At 41.1% G+C, this 20,281-nt stretch overlaps 1 protein-coding gene and 1 long non-coding RNA gene across 3 annotated transcripts in view; one reads left to right on the forward strand and one right to left on the reverse strand.

Moving 5' to 3' along the window:
* The first annotated feature begins 783 nt into the window (after window positions 1–783).
* Window positions 784–20,281, forward strand: part of LOC128705115 (leiomodin-3) — a 127,254-nt gene continuing 107,756 nt past the window's right edge. The window contains exons 1-2 of one of the 2 annotated variants that reach the window (XM_070099146.1): window positions 784–906; window positions 1,530–1,667. In XM_070099146.1, the coding sequence (XP_069955247.1) occupies window positions 1,635–1,667 (33 nt within the window). In that variant the 5' untranslated portion in view covers window positions 784–906; window positions 1,530–1,634. Of the gene's footprint in view, window positions 907–1,529; window positions 1,690–20,281 lie in introns of both variants that reach the window. The other variant, XM_070099148.1, reaches the window with a different exon arrangement.
* On the reverse strand, window positions 6,439–6,800 carry LOC128704181 (uncharacterized). Its single transcript, XR_011393866.1, has 2 exons — window positions 6,721–6,800; window positions 6,439–6,562 (listed from the first exon to the last, which is right to left on the reverse strand). It is a non-coding gene; the product is annotated as an uncharacterized lncRNA (long non-coding RNA).

A 20,281-nucleotide genomic window follows, 5' to 3' on the forward strand; every position in this document is an offset into this window, starting at 1 on the left:
AACTGAAAGATTGACTACAAATCACCCAGAACAAAATGGTAAGATACATCCTGGACCTGGATCCAGGAGAGCATGTAAGTCAGGATGAATTACAACAATTGGATATGTTGAATGTTGAAGACAGAGTAAAACAGACGTTAAATCATGTTTATAAAATTGCTCACAGTGTCCGGAATATCTTGCTGCCAATTTTGTCAAGGTTGGGAACCAAAGCAATCATAGTACGTATTAGGGGGAGAGAGCACAACTTTTGTAAAATAATCTTCACTTCATGCAGAGTACTAGTGGTACAATAATCTCCCCTCATGTAAAGTACTAGTGGTACAATAATCTCTCCTCATGTAAGTACTAGTACAATAATCTCCCTCTGCGTGCGGCCAACAGTAACAGCCTGGTTGATCAGGCCCTGATCCACCATGAGGCCTAGTCACAGACCGGGCGGCGGGGGCGTTGACCCCCGAAACCCTCTCCAGGTATACTCCAAGTATACTCATGTAGAGTACTAGTGGTAGAATAGTAGAGGAGTTCAGCGCCTCTAGTGGTGAGAGTGGTGGCCTTGAGAGAGGTTCCTTGAAGGTGGTGGTAAGGATCTCTTGATCCAAGGAATGTAATCTATGCCACCTGGGAGTGAACCTATCCTCCCAGGTGGTCCATGACCCCCACGGGTCGAGCGCTCCACCATGAGTAGTACTGATAGTGATGGTGTAGTAGTGCCATCTAGTGGTGGTAGTCAAAGTTAGTCAGGTTATCAGTGATGGTGTTATAGTGAAGGTCAGGACAGTGACCAACCTCAAGGCCACTAAAGGTCAGTTGAAATTCAGTGATCGTATAGAAGAGAGGAGTTGCTCCTCCTGCCACCCCCGCCGGCTTTACCGCTTCCTCATCCTTTTAATACCCCTAAATAACGTAAGTATTGTCTGGTGACGTATTTGTCAGTACAACAGCAGAGTTGAGCTGCAGCTCCTGGTCCCCACCACCAGTTTGATCACCAAATTATTAATATTTTAATAGTCTTAATTTTCTTTTGGGTTTAATGATAAAGCCACAGGATGGCGAAACGTTTACAATAATGATACCCAGATGTTGCACATGTGTCTTAATTTCAACGGGATTTAATGTCTTAGAGGGGGGGGGGTGATTGACTTGAGTGGAGGGGTTTTGATGCGAGGAACTGGAGCTACTCTCCTTCCTCGGATCAAACAATAACTCTCACACTAGGCGTTACATAACCCATAATGGTGTAACTAGTTCTGGGCTATTGTTTTCCAATATTGAAAAATAACTTAGAGAAGGTCTCTTGATTCAAGGAACTTGCGCCTTGTAATCCAGATAGACTTCTATGTAAACAAATTGTTAGTCATCAGGTTTATGTGAAAAATATTAAAGAAAAAGAAAGTTTTACTTACTATGTTAAACATTAATGGGTATATCAGTCAGGCAGTAATGTTACTAGTTTGTATTACATGGTAATGTTTGCCTATAAATGTAAGTAATGTTCATGGCTATATTGTGAATGTGTTTTGTTTCAGGTGTAGTAACTGAGGATTGCTGTGCCTGGCTGTGTCTGCTGCAACATTGATCAACACGGCAACCTTGACGAGTCTGAGGAGTGGAGACAACCCCACTAGTGTTATATGGAGATGCAGCAGTTGGAGATGTCGTTAAAGGTGGGCAGGGCCCACCTGTAAGGTATTTCCAGGTTATAAGTCCACTAAAGTTTGGTCATTGAAGCAGATAGTAATTGTATGTGGTGGGGAGAGTATAGGAACGACTGTAAGCAATTGATATCAAAAGTAGCTTAGTGGGAAGTATTAGCTTATCTCCCGACTAGAGATGAAATCTCTGGTCAGGAAATGAGGAATGTATTCTATAGGTTACCTTGAATGGGGTGGAAATAAAAATTGGAGAAATGGGTTGTAAAGCTTAGAATTGAAGACTGATTAGATTTTAGGAAGTTTTAATTAATGTAATATCTATATTATGTAGTCTGTATCCATCCTGCAAGATTGTAGGAAGCTGAGATGAAATGTGTCGGTGATGTATCATGGCTCAGTTGGTAGTGGCGTCAACTGAAGAACCGGAATTCGATCCCGGGCACAAATGGGCATGTTCCCTTGTATACATTGGCACTGTTCACATAAGAAAGGAGGAACACTACAGCAGGCTTACTGGCCCTGGGCAGGCCTACTGGTGGAAGTAAATGGTATAAAATACCGACACAATGGAAAAATAAACACAAGCAGTATAATGTGATCCTTTATTGACAACGTTTCGCCCACACAGTGGGCGTTATCAAGTTCGACCTGCCCATGTTAGGCAGGTCCAACTCTCAACCACTCATTTGTTTTAAACTATTTTTAAAAGTACACAGCCAAAGTTTTAGTTTCACATGACGGGATAAATTTTCATTAGGCAGAATATATTATAGCCGGAAAAAATCAATAACAGTTCCTCAGAAATGTGGAATTAACCACGTCTTCCTATTTTCAGTAGGATTGTAGAGGGCCTGGCCAAGTAATTTTATGCTTTGAAGTCCCAGAAATATTTTCAGTAGTGTGGCTTGTGGCTTTAGCGCTTACGACTCCAGTGTCTTAGAGCGTCTTGGGGGGGAGCATTTGTTTTGAAATTGGGTTATACAGTATATATTTAGACACTAGACTGATCTCACCTAGACCCCCTTGATCTTACCTAGACTCCCTTGATCTCACCTAGACCCCCTTGATCTTACCTATACCACCTTGATCTTACCTAGACCCCCTTGATCTTACCCAGATCCCCTTGATCTTACCCAGATCCCCTTGATCTTACCCAGATCCCCTTGATCTTACCTGTACCTCTTCATTGCCCCTTGCGCCGCCACTGCTCCGCAAATTAGTAAGGCCTGTACCTGGAGTATGCTGCATAGTTGTAGTGTATATATATAACACTTTGTAGGTCTACAATTATTTAGTTTCTATCAAAATAACTTAAAGAATTAGGTGGTTAAGTAGTATAGGTAAGGTGTAAAACTGGAGAATCTGCTATATGCATTATGAATGCATATAGCAGGGGAGAGTAATCTCCCCCGAAGGCATAAGTTACGTAGAACTGTGGGCCTTGGAACCCACCAACGACCTTCAGAAGCTGTGTGGAATCTGTTATTGCACATGGTTTCTGTGGGGATGTTGGTGGGTTCCGGGCTTTGGGTAGTGGTTGCAGTGGGTGTTCTACGTTTTTTATACCTTTGGCCAAACTGTGCAGAGTTAAATATTGAGTCATTGAATTTACACAGTCATCATTTTGGAAAATTTAAGCGGCGTTCAGGTTCCTATGAATATAAAAGTATTAACGTTCAGAATTGCAGTTTGTTTGATGTGTGGAATCTTTTTGCACATACTTTCTAAGGGGATGTTGGTGGGTTCCGGGCTTTGGGTAGTGGTTACGGTGGGTGTTCTACGTTTTTGTCTTTGGCAAGTCTAATGTTGCTTTGTTTATTAAGTTCACAAAACTGACACTTGGGGAGGAAACTTTAGACGTTTCGGTATAACCTGGGTTATTTTGAGACTGCTTTCGACTGCACCTGGCCTTAGTTTTGATACCTTTTTACCTGGACCAGATTTCTCTAACTTGTATTATATTTTCACATAAATGGTGTGCAATACCAAGTTGGTAAGAGACATTGTGACAGGTATCATTATTCATGAAATGTTTCGCTTGGGAGGCAGGCTTTATCTGTCGACTACAGAGGCGACTGCAATCTTGGAGACTAAATTGGAAAGTTAATTTTGAGCTCTACCAACCTTGATAAAAGGGATGGTCAGTCTCTTAGCCAGACTTTTTATTTACTTCTAATTTCTTACCTAGCATTGGCCAACAGGAATATTGGAGTTTCCTTTTATGTCTATTTTAAGCTCCTGTTGAACTTTATTATTGAAGGTTAACTTGTCGCCATTTCCCCACTGTTTGTACTGACACTATTTCATCTACGAATATTAATGTTACTACTACCTCTACTACTGCTAGACTGACTACCAGCACTTGTATTATTACCAGTAATAATAATGCCACCATTGGCATTACCGCAAATCTTACCAGTACTACCTACACTACTGTTGTTATTATTACTACTGCTACTATCTATACCACTACTACTGTTTTTTTGAAACTCGGTCGCCTGACGTCCCTTGTAATTTGACCCCCTCCCCCTCCATGGTTTTTGCGACCTGTCTTGTGGTCTATTTTACTTTTTGACACTTGGTCTGACTTGATACTCGTCCAAGAGAAACCAAAAGGTCGTCTCGAGTTGCTTCTCCATTGTTTCCGTAAGTGTATTGTAAGTAGTTTTATATATTTAGGTAGTTAGGTTAAGAATTGAACTGGAGAATCTGCTATATGCATTATGAATGCATATAGCAGGGGAGAGTAATCTCCCCCGAAGGCATAAGTTACGTAGAACTGTGGGCCTTGGAACCCACCAACGACCTTCAGAAGTTGTGTGGAATCTGTTATTGTACGTGGTTTCTGTGGGGATGTTGGTGGGTTCCGGGCTTTGGGTAGTGGTTGCGGTGGGTGTTCTACGTATTTTATGCCTTTGGCCAAACTGTGCAGAGTTAAATATTGATTCATTGAATTTACACACTAATCATTTTGAAAAATTTAAGCGGTGTTCAGGTTCCTATGAATATAAAAGTATTAGCGTTCAGAATTGCAGTTGGTTTGATTGTAAGTAGTGAAGTCTAACGCTTCTGGCAGCAGACGTTAATGATGAAAATAATGAAAACCTCTGATCTGAAGTGAAGTGTTAGTCGGCAGAAAGGATTCACCAACATCTGATGATGATGATTAGAGTTTGGGGGGATGATTTAGATTGGTATTGGTGAGAATAGGATTATTAACCCTGCTGGGTTAGAAATCCAGAAAAAAATAGAGGTAGAGTGTGCGCGGGCTTGAATGTAGTGGTCCTCAGGTTGTGCCTAGGATGCCTGCCAGTTAGGCAGGTAAGGTAGGTTATGAATTCAGGCTAGCATAGTAGTGTGTGTTAGGAAATTGGTATACGGCAGGCCTCCAACTGGTTAGATAACCCGTAGTGGTGGTTGTTAATCTAGTGTGCTATGAGGGGCGTGGAAGTGTAGAGGAAGTAGTGTTGTCTTAATGATCCTAACTACCTTCATGTTAAATTTGGATACCCTTCAATGGGTGTCTTTGTACTAGTGAAGGTATCTTGATACAAGCAGTTGCAAGTATCCTCCCCGTCCTTGGATCAAACCTGATTGCCTAACCTTCCCCAAGCTGTATATAACCCCTATGGATATTACACGTCTATAGTTATGGGAAATTTTATTTGGATAAATGGGCACGTATATAAAATGTTTGAATGGGGGGGGGGGAGAGCGGAGCTGTGATCTCTGGGGGGGGGGGACAGGTCGATGAAAGTCAATGAGGTTTGATTCAGAGGAGTAGTGCAAGTTGATAAAAAGTAGTGTTCTCCCCCCCACCCCCCTCAGTTGGACGCCTATATTTAAGGGATATTAGGAGTAGGTTTGGCTAGGTTGTATGTTAGTTTACCCTCCAACTTCTTTAATTGCAGCAAATCCTCTTGACAAGATATGATCACCTCTTTGGAGGTCTCCAGTGTTCTAATACCCTGGCTGTTAGAAGACTTGGACACCCCGAAGTGTTTGCAGTGAAGATAGTGTTGTACAGGACTGCCCCTTGTAACACTTGTCAGGAAGCTAATACAAACACAAGGTCATGAAATTTAATGTATCGTACCTCAAACTACTACTAATGGCAGTATTGAGGCTATCCGCCTCATTACTACTATTGTTAGTAGGGTTGGGGTAGGTATATATTTTTTTTTTCCCCGAGCTCAAAGCTCCCGAAATGTGAGAATGTTGTCCTTTTGCTGACAAATACAGCAGTTGAAGCTTGTCTCAAAGTTATTTCCTTTTTCTATTTTTATCACAGGAATGTTAAAGGAAGACTATTTATTACATTTTAATCAATGATCTTATGTTTATCGAATCTTGTAGGTTGAAGATATTCTCCGTGTTGTGGGCAGCTGCTGTGTGGTGAAGTCCGTGTTGTGGGCAGCTGCTGTGTGGTGAAGTCCGTGTTGTGGGCAGCTGCTGTGTGGTGAAGTCCGTGTTGTGGGCAGCTGCTGTGTGGTGAAGTCCGTGTTGTGGGCAGCTGCTGTGTGGTGAAGTCCGTGTTGTGGGCAGCTGCTGTGTGGTGAAGTCCGTGTTGTGGGCAGCTGCTGTGTGGTGAAGTCCGTGTTGTGGGCAGCTGCTGTGTGGTGAAGTCCGTGTTGTGGGCAGCTGCTGTGTGGTGAAGTCCGTGTTGTGGGCAGCTGCTGTGTGGTGAAGTCCGTGTTGTGGGCAGCTGCTGTGTGGTGAAGTCCGTGTTGTGGGCAGCTGCTGTGTGGTGAAGTCCGTGTTGTGGGCAGCTGCTGTGTGGTGAAGTCCGTGTTGTGGGCAGCTGCTGTGTGGTGAAGTCCGTGTTGTGGGCAGCTGCTGTGTGGTGAAGTCCGTGTTGTGGGCAGCTGCAAATCTTTAGAGATATCACCAACAGCCCAAAACAATGTCTGCAAAGATAAAAGTATGGCCATTACTAGATTATTCATGAACTGCAGCAAGAAAGTTTGCGGTAAGAAATTATTTACTATGTATTTAGAATGTTTCCTTCAACATTTTGTAGAAAGGAAAAAATGCAAAAATATTTTCAAAACTGATAAAAAATTACCATGAAATTGGAGTATTCCATTTTTTTTTAAATTACCATGGGTTGATGGAACTGGAAGAGCTGGAGGTGTTGGTGTGGTGGATGGCAGAGAAATGGCTAGTGGCGCCACTATTCTTGACCTCCATGGTTAAATGGCGCCATTGACATAGAGGGGGGTGACGTCATTGGTTGTTTGTGGGGAGGGGGGAGGTCGTTAGGGGAAAGGGCGGGGGTTGGCTGCTGGTGGAGGGGTTTGGGGGTGAGTAGTTGTTACTGGTGGGAAGGTTGTGGGTAGGGGGGATGGTTGTCACTTGGTAATTACTAAGGGACTAACAGTCTTGTTACTGTGTTAACGTGGCTTGAACCATGATATTTGAAACGCCCTGGACACTAGCCCAAAGACACTAGTTTGCCACATATTCGTAATTCTAATGAACAGTGTCCATGGACTCGTGTTGAAAACCGTCTCCTTGATGTTGGGGTTACGTATTTGACGTCTCTTGTAGATTTAGTGCTTAGTTTTCGTAGTGGTGAGCCACAGTACTGTCTTCCTTTGCAGATGACACCCGAATTTGCATGGCAGTGTCCTCCATTGAGGACACTGCAAGACTCCAGGCGGACATCAACCAGATCTTTAAATGGGCGGCAGAAAACAATATGAAGTTCAATGATGAGAAATTTCAACTACTACGATATAGAAAACGTGAGGAAATTAAAACTATATCGGAGTATAAAACAAATTCCAACCACAAATAGAACGAGAAACTAATGTAAAAGACGTGGGAGTGATAATGTCAGAGGATCTCGCCTTCGAAGGCCACAATAATATTGTATCAATCGCATCTGCTAGAAAAAAATGACAGGGTGGACAGTGAGAACCTTCTCTAAAACTAGGGAGGCCAAGCTCATGATGACTCTTCAGGTAGCTTGTTCTAGCTAGGCTGGAATATTGCTGCACACTAACAGCACCTTTCAAGGCAGATGAAATTGCTGATCTAGAAAATGTACAGAGTACCTTCACGGTACACACAACTGCGATAAAACACCTCAATTACTGGGAACGCTTGAAGTTCCTCGACCTGTACTCCCTAGAACGAAGGCAGGAGAGATACATAATTATATACACTTGGAAAATCCTAGAGGGATTAATACCAAACTTGCACACGAAAATCACTCCCTATGAAAGCAAAAGACTAGGCCGGCTAGTAGTACCTGCAATAGTAGTAGTATTAGTATTTTCGTGATTTTATTTGCCCTCCCCCCAAAAAAATATTTATGGCTAAGAATCCCATACGATACATTTTCTCTGACAAAACACTTCTTGTCTCCCGAAATATTAATGTGGATAATGTTACACTTCAGTCATAAATGTTATACACCTATAATGAAGTTAAATAAATATATAAATCTACATACGTACCTATCAGTCATAGTCCAGTACAGGACTTGCACGCCATAACACCCTACTCATGCATAATGTATATTTGTAAACACAGAATTGTGTTATCATAAAAAAATTCACTTATATCAGCATGTTGAAGTCATTTCCTGAACGAGGTCATTCCTTTCCAACGTCAACTCAAGTTGTGTTTTGTTCTCTGATAAAGAAACTAATTCATGGTTTCCAAGAAAGATTGTTTTCAGGTACTTGGGAGTTGACGTGTCGGCGGATGGATTTATGAAGGATGAGGTTAATCATAGAATTGATGAAGGAAAAAAGGTGAGTGGTTCGTTGAGGTATATGTGGAGTCAAAAAACGTTATCTATGGAGGCAAAGAAGGGAATGTATGAAAGTATAGTAGTACCAACACTCTTATATGGGTGTGAAGCTTGGGTTGTGAATGCTGCAGCGAGGAGGCGGTTGGAGGCAGTGGAGATGTCCTGTCTAAGGGCAATGTGTGGTGTAAATATTATGCAGAAAATTCGGAGTGTGGAAATTAGGAGAAGGTGTGGAGTTAATAAAAGTATTAGTCAGAGGGCTGAAGAGGGGTTGAGGTGGTTTGGTCATTTAGAGAGAATGGATCAAAGAATGACATGGAGAGCATTTAAATCTGTAGGAGAAGGAAGGCAGGGTAGGGGTCGTCCTCGAAAAGGTTGGAAGGAAGGGGTAAGGGAGGTTTTGTGGGCGAGGGGCTTGGACTTCCAGCAGGCGTGCATGAGCGTGTTCGATAGGAGTGAATGGAGACAAATGGTATTTGGGACCTGACGATCTGTTGGAGTGTGAGCAGGGTAATATTTAGTGAAGGGATTCAGGGAAACCGGTTATTCTTATATATCCGGACTTGAGTCCTGAAAATGGGAAGTACAATGCCTGCACTCGAAAGGAGGGGTTTTGGGATATTAGCAGTTTGGAGGGATATATTGTGTATCATTATACGTATATACTTCTAAACTGTTGTGTTCTGAGCACCTCTGCAAAAACAGTGATTATGTGTGAGTGAGGTGAAAGTGTTGAATGATGAAAGTATTTTCTTTTTGGGGATTTTCTTTCTTTTTGGGTCACCCTGCCTCGGTGGGAGACGGCCGATTTGTTGGAAAAAAAAAACCGGATTACCTGGAGTTTACCTGGAGAGAGTTCCGGGGGCCAACGCCCCCGCGGCCCGGTCTGTGACCAGGCCTCCTGGTGGATCAGAGCCTGATCAACCAGGCTGTTGCTGCTGGCTGCACGCAAACCAACGTACGAGCCACAGCCCGGTTGGTCAGGAACCGACTTTAGGTGCTTGTCCAGTGCCAGCTTGAAGACTGCCAGGGGTCTGTTGGTAATCCCCCTTATGTATGCTGGGAGGCAGTTGAACAGTCTCGGGCCCCTGACACTTATTGTATGGTCTCTTAACGTACTAGTGACACCCCTGCTTTTCATTGGGGGGATGTTGCATCGTCTGCCAAGTCTTTTGCTTTCGTAGTGAGTGATTTTCTTGTGCAAGTTCGGTACTAGTCCCTCTAGGATTTTCCAGGTGTATATAATCATGTATCTCTCCTGCCTGCGTTCCAGGGAATACAGGTTTAGGAACCTCAAGCGCTCCCAGTAATTGAGGTGTTTTATCTCCGTTATGCGCCCCGTGAAGGTTCTCGGTACATTTTCTAGGTCAGCAATTTCACCTGCCTTGAAAGGTGCTGTTAGTGTGCAGCAATATTCCAGCCTAGACAGAACAAGTGACCTGAAGTGTGTCATCATGGGCTTGGCCTCCCTAGTTTTGAAGGTTCTCATTATCCATCCTGTCATTTTTCTAGCAGATGCGATTGATACAATGTTATGGTCCTTGAAGGTGAGATCCTCTGACATGATCACTCCCAGGTCTTTGACGTTGGTGTTTCGCTCTATTTTGTGGCCAGAATTTGTTTTGTACTCTGATGAATATTTAATTTCCTCGTGTTTACCATATCTGAGTAATTGAAATTTCTCATTGTTGAACTTCATATTGTTTTCTGCAGCCCACTGAAAGATTTGGTTGATGTCCGCCTGGAGCCTTGCAGTGTCTGCAATGGAAGACACTGTCATGCAGATTCGGGTGTCATCTGCAAAGGAAGACACGGTGCTGTGGTTGACATCCTTGTCTATGTCGGATATGAGGATGAGGAACAAGATGGGAGCGAGTACTGTGCCTTGTGGAACAGAGCTTTTCACCGTAGCTGCCTCGGACTTTACTCTGTTGACGACTACTCTGTGTTCTGTTAGTGAGGAAATTATAGATCCATCGACCGACTTTTCCTGTTATTCCATTAGCACGCATTTTGTGCGCTATTACGCCATGGTCACACTTGTTGAAGGCTTTTGCAAAGTCTGTATATATTACATCTGCATTCTTTTTGTCTTCTAGTGCATCTAGGACCTTGTCGTAGTGATCCAATAGTTGAGACAGACAGGAGCGACCTGTTCTAAACCCATGTTGCCCTGGGTTGTGTAACTGATGGGTTTCTAGATGGGTGGTGATCTTGCTTCTTAGGACCCTTTCAAAGATTTTTATGATATGGGATGTTAGTGCTATCGGTCTGTAGTTCTTTGCTGTTGCTTTACTGCCCCCTTTGTGGAGTGGGGCTATGTCTGTTGTTTTTAGTAACTGTGGGACGACCCCCGTGTCCATGCTCCCTCTCCATAGGATGGAAAAGGCTCGTGATAGGGGCTTCTTGCAGTTCTTGATGAACACTGAGTTCCATGAGTCTGGCCCTGGGGCAGAGTGCATGGGTATGTCACTTATTGCCTGTTCGAAGTCATTTGACGTCAGGATAACATCAGATAGGCTTGTGTTAACCAAATTTTGCGGCTCTCATAAAAAATTCATTTTGATTTTCGACTCTCAGTCTGGTTAGCGGCTTGCTAAAAACTGAGTCATATTGGGACTTCAGTAGCTCACTCATTTCCTTGCTGTCATCTGTGTAGGACCCATCTTGTTTAAGTAGGGACCCAATACTGGACGTTGTTCTCGACTTTGATTTGGCATAGGAGAAGAAATACTTTGGGTTTTTTCGATTTCATTTATGGCTTTTAGTTCTTCCTGCGATTCCTGACTCCTATAAGATTCCTTTAGCTTAAGTTCGATGCTTGCTATTTCTCTGACCAGTGTCTCCCTACGCATTTCAGACATATTAACCTCTTTTAGCCGCTCTGTTATTCTTTTCCGTCGCCTGTAAAGGGAGCGCCTGTCTCTTTCTATTTTACAGCTACTCCTCCTTTTTCTTAGAGGAATAAGCCTTGTGCATACATCGAGTGCCACCAAGTTAATCTGTTCTAGCATAAGTTGGGGTCTGTGTTGCTTAGTATATCTTCCCAGCTTATATCGGTTAGGAATTGGTTTACTTGGTCCCATTTTGTTTTTGTTATTGAAGTTGAATTTGGTGAATGCTCCCTCGTGACTAATCTCATTATGTCGGTCTGGGGCTCCACGCATACATGTCTGAACCTCAATTATGTTGTGATCTGAGTATATTGTTTTTGATATGGTGACATTTCTTATCAGATCATCATTGTTAGTGAAGATGAGGTCTAGTGTATTCTCCGATCTAGTAGGCTCTATTATTTGCTGGTTTAAATTGAATTTTGTGCAGAGATTTAAAACTCGTGTGAGTGTGAGTTTTCATCAGAGCTGCCTCCTGGTGTTATTACTGCAACAATATTATTTGCTATATTCCTCCATTTTAGGTGCCTTAAGTTGAAATCCCCCAGGAGCAAGATGTTGGGTGCAGGAGCTGGAAGATTTTCCAAACAGTGGTCAATTTTTAACAGCTGTCCCTGGAATTGCTGGGATGTTGCATCTGGAGGCTTGTAGACTACCACAATGACTAGGTTTTGGTTCTCGACCTTTACTGCTAAAACTTCCACTACATCATTTGAGGCATTAAGCAGTTCTGTGCAAACAAGTGACTCTGCAATGTACAGGCCAACCCTCCCCCTTTTGCCTGTTCACTCTGTCACATCTGTATAGGTTGTAACGTGGGATCCATATTTCGTTGTCCAAGTGATCCTTTATGTGGGTCTCAGTGAAAGCTGTGAACATTGCCTTTGCCTCTGCAAGCAGTCCACGGATGAAAGGTATTTTGTTGTTTGTTGCTGGCTTTAGATCCTGTATATTTGCAAAGAAGAATGTCATCGGACTGGTGGTATTGTTGGTACTGGGGGGGATTTTTTTTCCGGCATTAGTATCTGTATCTGTTGGTTTGGAGTGGAGGCCATCGACTGTGGTTCCACTCCAGGAATGACTGGATTTGGTGTACGATTTCTGCCATTTCCTGCCAGTTTTTCCTTCCTGGCACTAAAAAAACCTCTCCCTCTTGAGTGGCTGTGGCTACCCAGGTTTTCCCATGGCCTGGATGTTTTGTATCTTTTTGTCCCCTTTAGATGGTGTGCCTGGCAATTTAAGTTATAGCACAGTCTTTCCTGTACTGAAGAGGTACACATTTCAGGGTGAAAAAGCTTACAGGAAGGGAGTTTGCATTTTCCTGTTGTCATATGGGCACGGCATTTTCTAGGGTGGTCATAGTTGCACGTCCCGTCTGTTTTTCCAGATTTCCCATGTCTGCAGATACCAAGTGCATAGTATGTGCACAGGCTTGGTTTCCGTTTGCCTTGGGTTTTTGTGACTGTATTCCCTGTTGGTGCATGTTTCCCTGTCTTATTCCTATCCTCCCTAGCACCAACAATGGAGCTCCCACCAGTTGTTTTTGGTAATATATCCTCACTATTGCTAGTGGAGTCCTCTTGTTTGCTATTTCCTGTGGTATTTCTAGTTTGCAATATTGGTTTTATCTTATCTTTGACTACACTTGTTTCCCCACTACGGCTCCTGTCCCCTATGAGGTCATTTATATGTATTCCTTCCTGCGTATAATTCCCGACTACCTGGACAAAATCTCCAGCTTCACCATTACTGTCTCCCAGGACAGTGTTGGTGAATTTCTTTTTTTTTTTACTCGTGTATTACATCAGACCTCGTCAAGACCACGCCAGACCTGGTCGTCAAAAAAAAAAAATAAAAAGAAAAGCTAGACCTAGTCTTCAAAGCTACTCCAAGCCTGGTCGTCAAGACCACAACAGACCTGGTTCTCAAACGACTCCTTTCCCAACTTAACTAAATTGGTCACTTTAAAAGTTTACCACAGAATCCATAGTTAAATGGTCGAGTGAAAAGTTTGGAAGACTAACAGTAACTTTTTTTTTTTTTGTAACTTCTCGTATAATCGCTTTGGAGTCATTGGACCATTTACTTTTGATTTTCTTGTTATATCTTTAAACCTTTTTTTTTCTTGCGTGGATGCGTTGATGCAGGTGGACACTTGATCCAACGAATTAGTTTCCTGTATACACCAAAAGAAACACTCACACTCACACATCGTTCAGGACCCTGTACACAGTGTACGTTAGGCCCATATTGGAGTATGCGGCACCAGTTTGGAACCCACACCTAGCCAAGCACGTAAAGAAACTAGAGAAAGTGTAAAGGTTTCCAAGAAGATTAGTCCTAGAGCTAAGGGGTATGTCCTACGAGGAGAGGTTAAGGGAAATCGACCTGACGACACTGGAGGACAGGAGAGATGGGTGGGACATGATAACGACACACAAAATACTGAGAGGAATTAACAAGGTGGACAAAGACAGGATGTTCCAGAGAAGGGACACAGCAACAAAGAGAGACAGTTGGAAGTTGAAGACACAGATGAATCACAGGGATGTTAGGAAGTATTTCTTCAGCCACAGAGTAGTCAGGAAGTGGAATAGTTTGGGAAGCGATGTAGTGGAGGCAGGATCCATACATAGATTTAAGCAGAGGTATGATAAAGCTCACGGTTCAGTGAGTGACCTAGTAGCGACAAGTGAAGAGGCGGGGCCAGGAACTAGGACTCGATCCCTGCAACCTCAGCTAGGTGAGTACACACACACACATACATATCGTGCCGAATAGGCAGAACTTGCGATCTTGGCTTAAATAGCAACGCTCATCTTGCCATATAGGACAAGTGAAAATTTGTGTTTACCTGGAGTTTACCTGGAGAGAGTTCCGGGGGTCAACGCCCCCGCGGCCCGGTCTGTGACCAGGCCTCCTTAGGTCAGTGTCCCAGGATGCGACCCACACCAGTCGACTAACACCCAGGTACCCATTTTACTGATGGGGAACATAGACAACAGGTGGAAAGAAACACGTCCAATGTTTCTACTCTGGCTGGGAATCGAACCCAGGCCCTCGCCGTGTGAAGCGAGAGCGTTAACCACCAGGCCACCAGAGCAATAATTTCGCCAAAATCATTCTGAACCTAACGAAAAAAAAATATATTTCACTGTTTGTTTATTGTAAACAAATCTAAAATATATTTAGTTGGGTTAGGCTAAAATAAATTGTTCTTGTTATAATAAGGCTAGGTAAGTTTTCTAAGATTATTTTGGTGCAAAATTATAATTTTTTACATCAACACTAATGAAAAAAAATATATCTTTAAACGTATAAGAGAAAATTTTAGAAAGGACTTAATTTTAAATGAGTTCTTGCTAATTTTTTTTTATTTAAAACAATGCATACAAATATACATATATAGTCACGTATATAAAAATGATATAAATATGTATAAAAATAGACATCAGTGACTGTTCCAGTCCACAAAGTAACACTATTCATAATGGTGCTGATATACACCTGACCACAGTACGATGCAGGTGACCCCCCCCCCCGTTTTACTTTATTGTTATTAATATACTCAAAAAGTTACGCTAAACCACTAGGAAGAACATTAACAGTTTCATGTACTCCATATTTTATTGTTCTATTTTAAAACATTGCAATACTTTAATAAATGTAAGAAGCGTCGTCTAGTTCTCCACAGAAAAAGAGAATTTTTTATACTTGCAATACACAAACACATTTATCTTTGATCTTACAAAATATCCCTCAACCTATGCTTTTTATCCTTTAACGAAATACAAGATTACGCAACAATATACTTTGTATCATTCAAAATATATCACAATATGCATGTAAATTTTAAATATACTCGACATGAAATTACCTAAGAATTAATACAAAATCATAACTTCTATATACATTGTACACATATGTATTACATGTGATTATGATTCCATCGGAATAACTTACATACTTCCCCTCCTTTACCACAGTGCAAAAAAATAAGACACTTGCACTAGAATTCACAACATCGTATAACTATTCAAATAACTTATAAAAAACTAACAACAATTACACTTTAGGACAATTTATAGATGATTACACAACTTTACAACAGTGGAGAATGTCAACTAATATAATAACTACACTAGATATTGAAACACATACTAGTATTACATATACTCAGATTTATATTAGTTAACACGTATTAACATGTACAACAAGATATAGATGTTTATTGACAAGCTTCATAGCAATTTCAGACTATGCTTTTTCACACACTTAGGTTGATAATAGAACATTATAGCACCTAATCGAATTGATAAGCCGCCTCTCGCTTCTCAGGATAAACATCGCTACAGTTAAACAGAGCTAAAAAAATAATTATATTTGTTCGTGCAATTCAAATTCCGTGTAATACATTATACCGATGAAAACACTACTACAGTGTAATTAGTGCTTAAGATTCAATTCTTGCTAATTGACCAGTTTTACATATTCGGCACGATATATATATATATATATATATATATATATATATATATATATATATATATATATATATATATATATATATATATATATATATATATATATATATATATATATATATATATATATATGCAATAAGATCACAGTAAACAGGTGATTTCAAAATATACAAAACAACCACTCTGAAAGAATAGAAAAATTCCAAGCGCTTTCGTGACTACTCACATTATCAAGGAACTATCATAGTTCCTTGATAATGTGAGTAGTCACGAAAGCGCTTGGAATTTCTCTATTCTTTCAGAGTGGTTGTTTTGCATATATTATATATATATATATATATATATATATATATATATATATATATATATATATATATATATATATATATATATATATATATATATATATATATATATATATATATATATATATATGCGCTTAATTCGCAAACAGGCAAAATTATTTACAAACATTGTCTCACGTCCACAGCAGGATTCGAACCTGCAAACTCTGTATCAGAGTAGCCAATACTTTACAAGCTTCCTCGAACAGTATTTTATATTATTGTAACCACGAACGAGTGGTGCTGAATCAATAAGAACACTGCGACTAGGCGAGGGTTCGAACCCATGTCATTTTGGCCCGCCTCATGGTGAGCGAAAATCACACATGACGCTCTAACCCCACAGGACTATGCAGTCCTAAAAGAACCAAGCACCCAGCACAGCCGTGTTTTACCTTGATCTGAGGACATAATGTGTGGGTGCCTCTGAGCTAATTTAATTCTACTCCCCGTTTGGTGTACTAGGATGAAATTAGCTCAGAGGCACCCACACCACCGCATGTCTTTAGTTCAAGGTAAAACACCTAACTCTGCTGAGTGCTTGGTTCTTGTAGGATTGCGTGGTCCTGTGGGTTAGAGCGCCATGTGTGATTTTCGCTCACCATGAGGCGGACCAAAACGACATGGGTTCAAATTCTCGGCTAGTCGGTGTTATTGATTCAATACCACGCATTCTTGGTTGCAACATATAATATACATACTGTGTGCGATAACTTACCATCCTTTGTGCGAAAACTTAATATCCTCTGAACTGTATCCTAATACCCCGGGTATGATGACATCCTGCGTACTAAAAATGTACACAAAGTGTGTGAAATCATCCTGTGCACGATAACTTCATGTCCTGTGCATATTAACGGAAATCAAATGCAAATTGTTATTTCTCTTATGCTATACAAATATAATGTAGTTTTCATGCGATATAACAATGTTAGGCACAAAAGAAAGCCACTAGTGTGCAAATACTTTATGTAATTGGTAAATAAATTGTCGTGAAGAATATTTCCAATATATGAAAACGCAACCTTAAGTGTTAGATATTATAGTGATTAGGATAACATAAAACTGTTTAAAATAACCGATTCTCTTATGTAAACGATAAGTTTGGGTCATTATCATCAGCTATGTAATTGAGTTTAAAGCCTATTGACTTCTCAGATTGTCATTAATTAAACCAGCATGTATGTCACCAGTCGGGAATACTTCAATCCCTAAAACAGGGTTTTATTTAATAAACTCTTAGCATATACTGTATACAATCAAGTGTGATCCGAGACATTAGATATCTCCAGTTCCTTGGATCTAGATCCCATCACCAGCATCGAGGCACCCTTCTATGAAGGGTGGCGGCGTCAGGTGGCACTCACAGCCAGTAGAAAATATGCCTAACCAAAGCAAAGTGAAAGTTTAACGATTACGGCTGATCGGTGGGTACGCTTATCTAGAACAAGGTGACTGACGGGGAGTCCCTGGTGCCTAGTACACACCTGGGAGATTCCAGTACACACTAGGTGATTTATTATGTCATGGCCGTAACTGTTTAATGAGCTCCCGTGTGCTGTAATTATTACGGCATGACGGTTACAGCCTCATGACCTTCTGTGTGCTGTAATTCAAAGTCTGTTGTGCAGAGTTCAGAAAGCGTCTACATGTAATGAAGCTTGGTAATGTGAATAACAAAAAAAGGGCACAATACCGTGACTAGAATTACACAAATAACCCGCACGTTTCGGTCCAACTTAGTAGTATGTTTAAGATGAACAATAATAATGACTATTATTATTATTATTAAATATAAAATATTAGATTTTTATTTTTAGTATTACTGTTAGTATTATAAAAGCATTATCAGTATTACAGTAATACGCTTTTGCAGTTATTTTTATTGCTTTTAAAACTGTCATATCTTAAGCATTTCTTGTCAGTGATTAGAAAGTTATTCTTAAATTTGACAAGATGTAACATTGTAACATGGAGCATAATTGACATTGATGAGAGAGAGAGAAAGAGCGAGCCTAAGAGGTTGATGAGATTAAGTGAAAGTTTAGATCGTAATGATATTAACGGAAGCGAAAGTTTAGATCATTGATGGGAGGAAAAGAACTTTCAGTAGAGTAATGAGTAGTAGAGGAAGTTCAGAACATTGATGAGTGGGCGAGAAAGTTCAGGCCATTGATGAATAAGAAAGTTAGAACATTGATGAATACGATAGAAAATCTAGAATATTAATGAGTCGGAGAGAACATTTAGAACACTGAAAAATGGGAGCGAAATTTTGAACATTGATGAATGGGGAAGAAAGTTTAGAGCATTGATGAATGAGAGAGAAAGCTTAGAACATTGACGAGAAATGGAAAATGGGAAAAAAGTAAAAATATACAAGGGACTAAAAATAAAAAAAAACGTTGGTGTGAGTAGTATATCACGTTGATGTGAGACGTTGGCCACGTTGATGATACGATAAAGCTTATGGAGCGGGGGGGAGAGTGAACCTGGTAGAGACCAGTGAAGAGGTGGGTCCAGGAGCTGTGAATCGACCCCTTCAACCACAGATAGGTGAGTACACCTAGGTGTAATCCTACACTGTATAAACACTGAAATATATGTATCTTCCAGTGTAAATACATGGAGACGATTAGATCTCAAGGTGTATACACTGAAGCGTGTCTATCAGAGTATATAGTATACCGAGAAGTGTGTGTTTCACTATATAAACTGAGAGGTGAATATCTATGTGTATATACAGCGAGACATGTCTATCTCCCAGACATATATCAAGAAGTGCGTCTCTCCCAGATACACATACTGAGAAGTGTGTCTTTCACTGTATATACACCGAGCTTTTGTGATTCCTATTTTTTAGGTCTTACGGTGTTTTCATTATTGTTGTACAGCCGAAAGATTTTAAACACCAAGAAAATAAAAAAAAATATTTGTACACAAATGCGCTTTTATTTATTAATGTAGCGAGGAGTGGCAGGTGATGGCGGTGTTGCCACCTTTTCCTGCTCTTGCCTTGTTTTTCCTTAACAGAGAATGACTCACCTCTCCCACAACCACAGCAGCTCTCAAAAAACCCGTCCTCACGCATACACTCAATGTTTGCATTCGTCCCATCCTTCCTCCAGCTTCCATGCTAGCCTGCTCGTGCTAAAATTAATATAGTATAAATCATATTAATCCAGCCTAACTTTTCTCGGGGGGCGGGGGAGGTAGACTAAATTTTGGTGGTCTTGTTTAGCTTCGGTGATTTATGCTACTCTCGTGATGCTCATGCTAATTTTCGCGAAGTTATTGCAACAGTGAATCTAAAGGAGATATCTTCCTGAAAAATGGCGCTTCCCAGGTAACAGTAAGCTCAGCTCTGCTGTTGTAGTTACTGAACCCAATGTATTGCTTGGCCATATTGTACTTAAATCCTCCAGTTCAGACTGGAGGAAGATCCTATTATGTGATGGAATATGGCAAACTTTTGACTCGATAAATCACACTGTTCTTCTATAGAGTATTAAGACTGACTTGCCACGGATTCCAACTCCCAGTTCGTTGAATAGCAAGTTATTCACTGTCATATAGAGTTGGGTAGTAGTACGCTGCTGACGTAATAAATTTTATTTAGCATTTTTTTTTAGTACCGCAACACACACTGAAAAGCAGGGGTGTCACTAGCACGTTAAGAGACCATACAATAAGTGTCAGGGGCCCGAGACTGTTCAACTGCCTCCCAGCATACATAAGGGGATTACCAACAGACCCCTGGCAGTCTTCAAGCTGGCACTGGACAAGCACCTAAAGTCGGTTCCTGACCAGCCGGGCTGTGGCTCGTACGTTGGTTTGCGTGCAGCCAGCAGCAACAGCCTGGTTGATCAGGCTCTGATCCACCAGGCGGCCTGGTCACAGACCGGGCCGCGGGGGCGTTGATCCCCGGAACTCTCTCCAGGTAAACTCCAGGTCCAGGTAAACACAACGTCGTTATGTAAACGACGTTCTACGATGTCTGTTATAATACCCAAAAACTTCTTTCGGGAATACTTCCAGAATTGTTTAGATATGGTAGGACCACACGGTATGACCCTAGTAGAAGATTGAGACACTTATGCAGCAAATGGGAATCTTTATTCAGGAAACGTTTCGCCACACA

The sequence above is a fragment of the Cherax quadricarinatus genome, chromosome 66, assembly GCF_038502225.1.
Source record: "Cherax quadricarinatus isolate ZL_2023a chromosome 66, ASM3850222v1, whole genome shotgun sequence".
Classification (NCBI taxonomy): Eukaryota; Metazoa; Arthropoda; class Malacostraca; order Decapoda; family Parastacidae; genus Cherax; species Cherax quadricarinatus.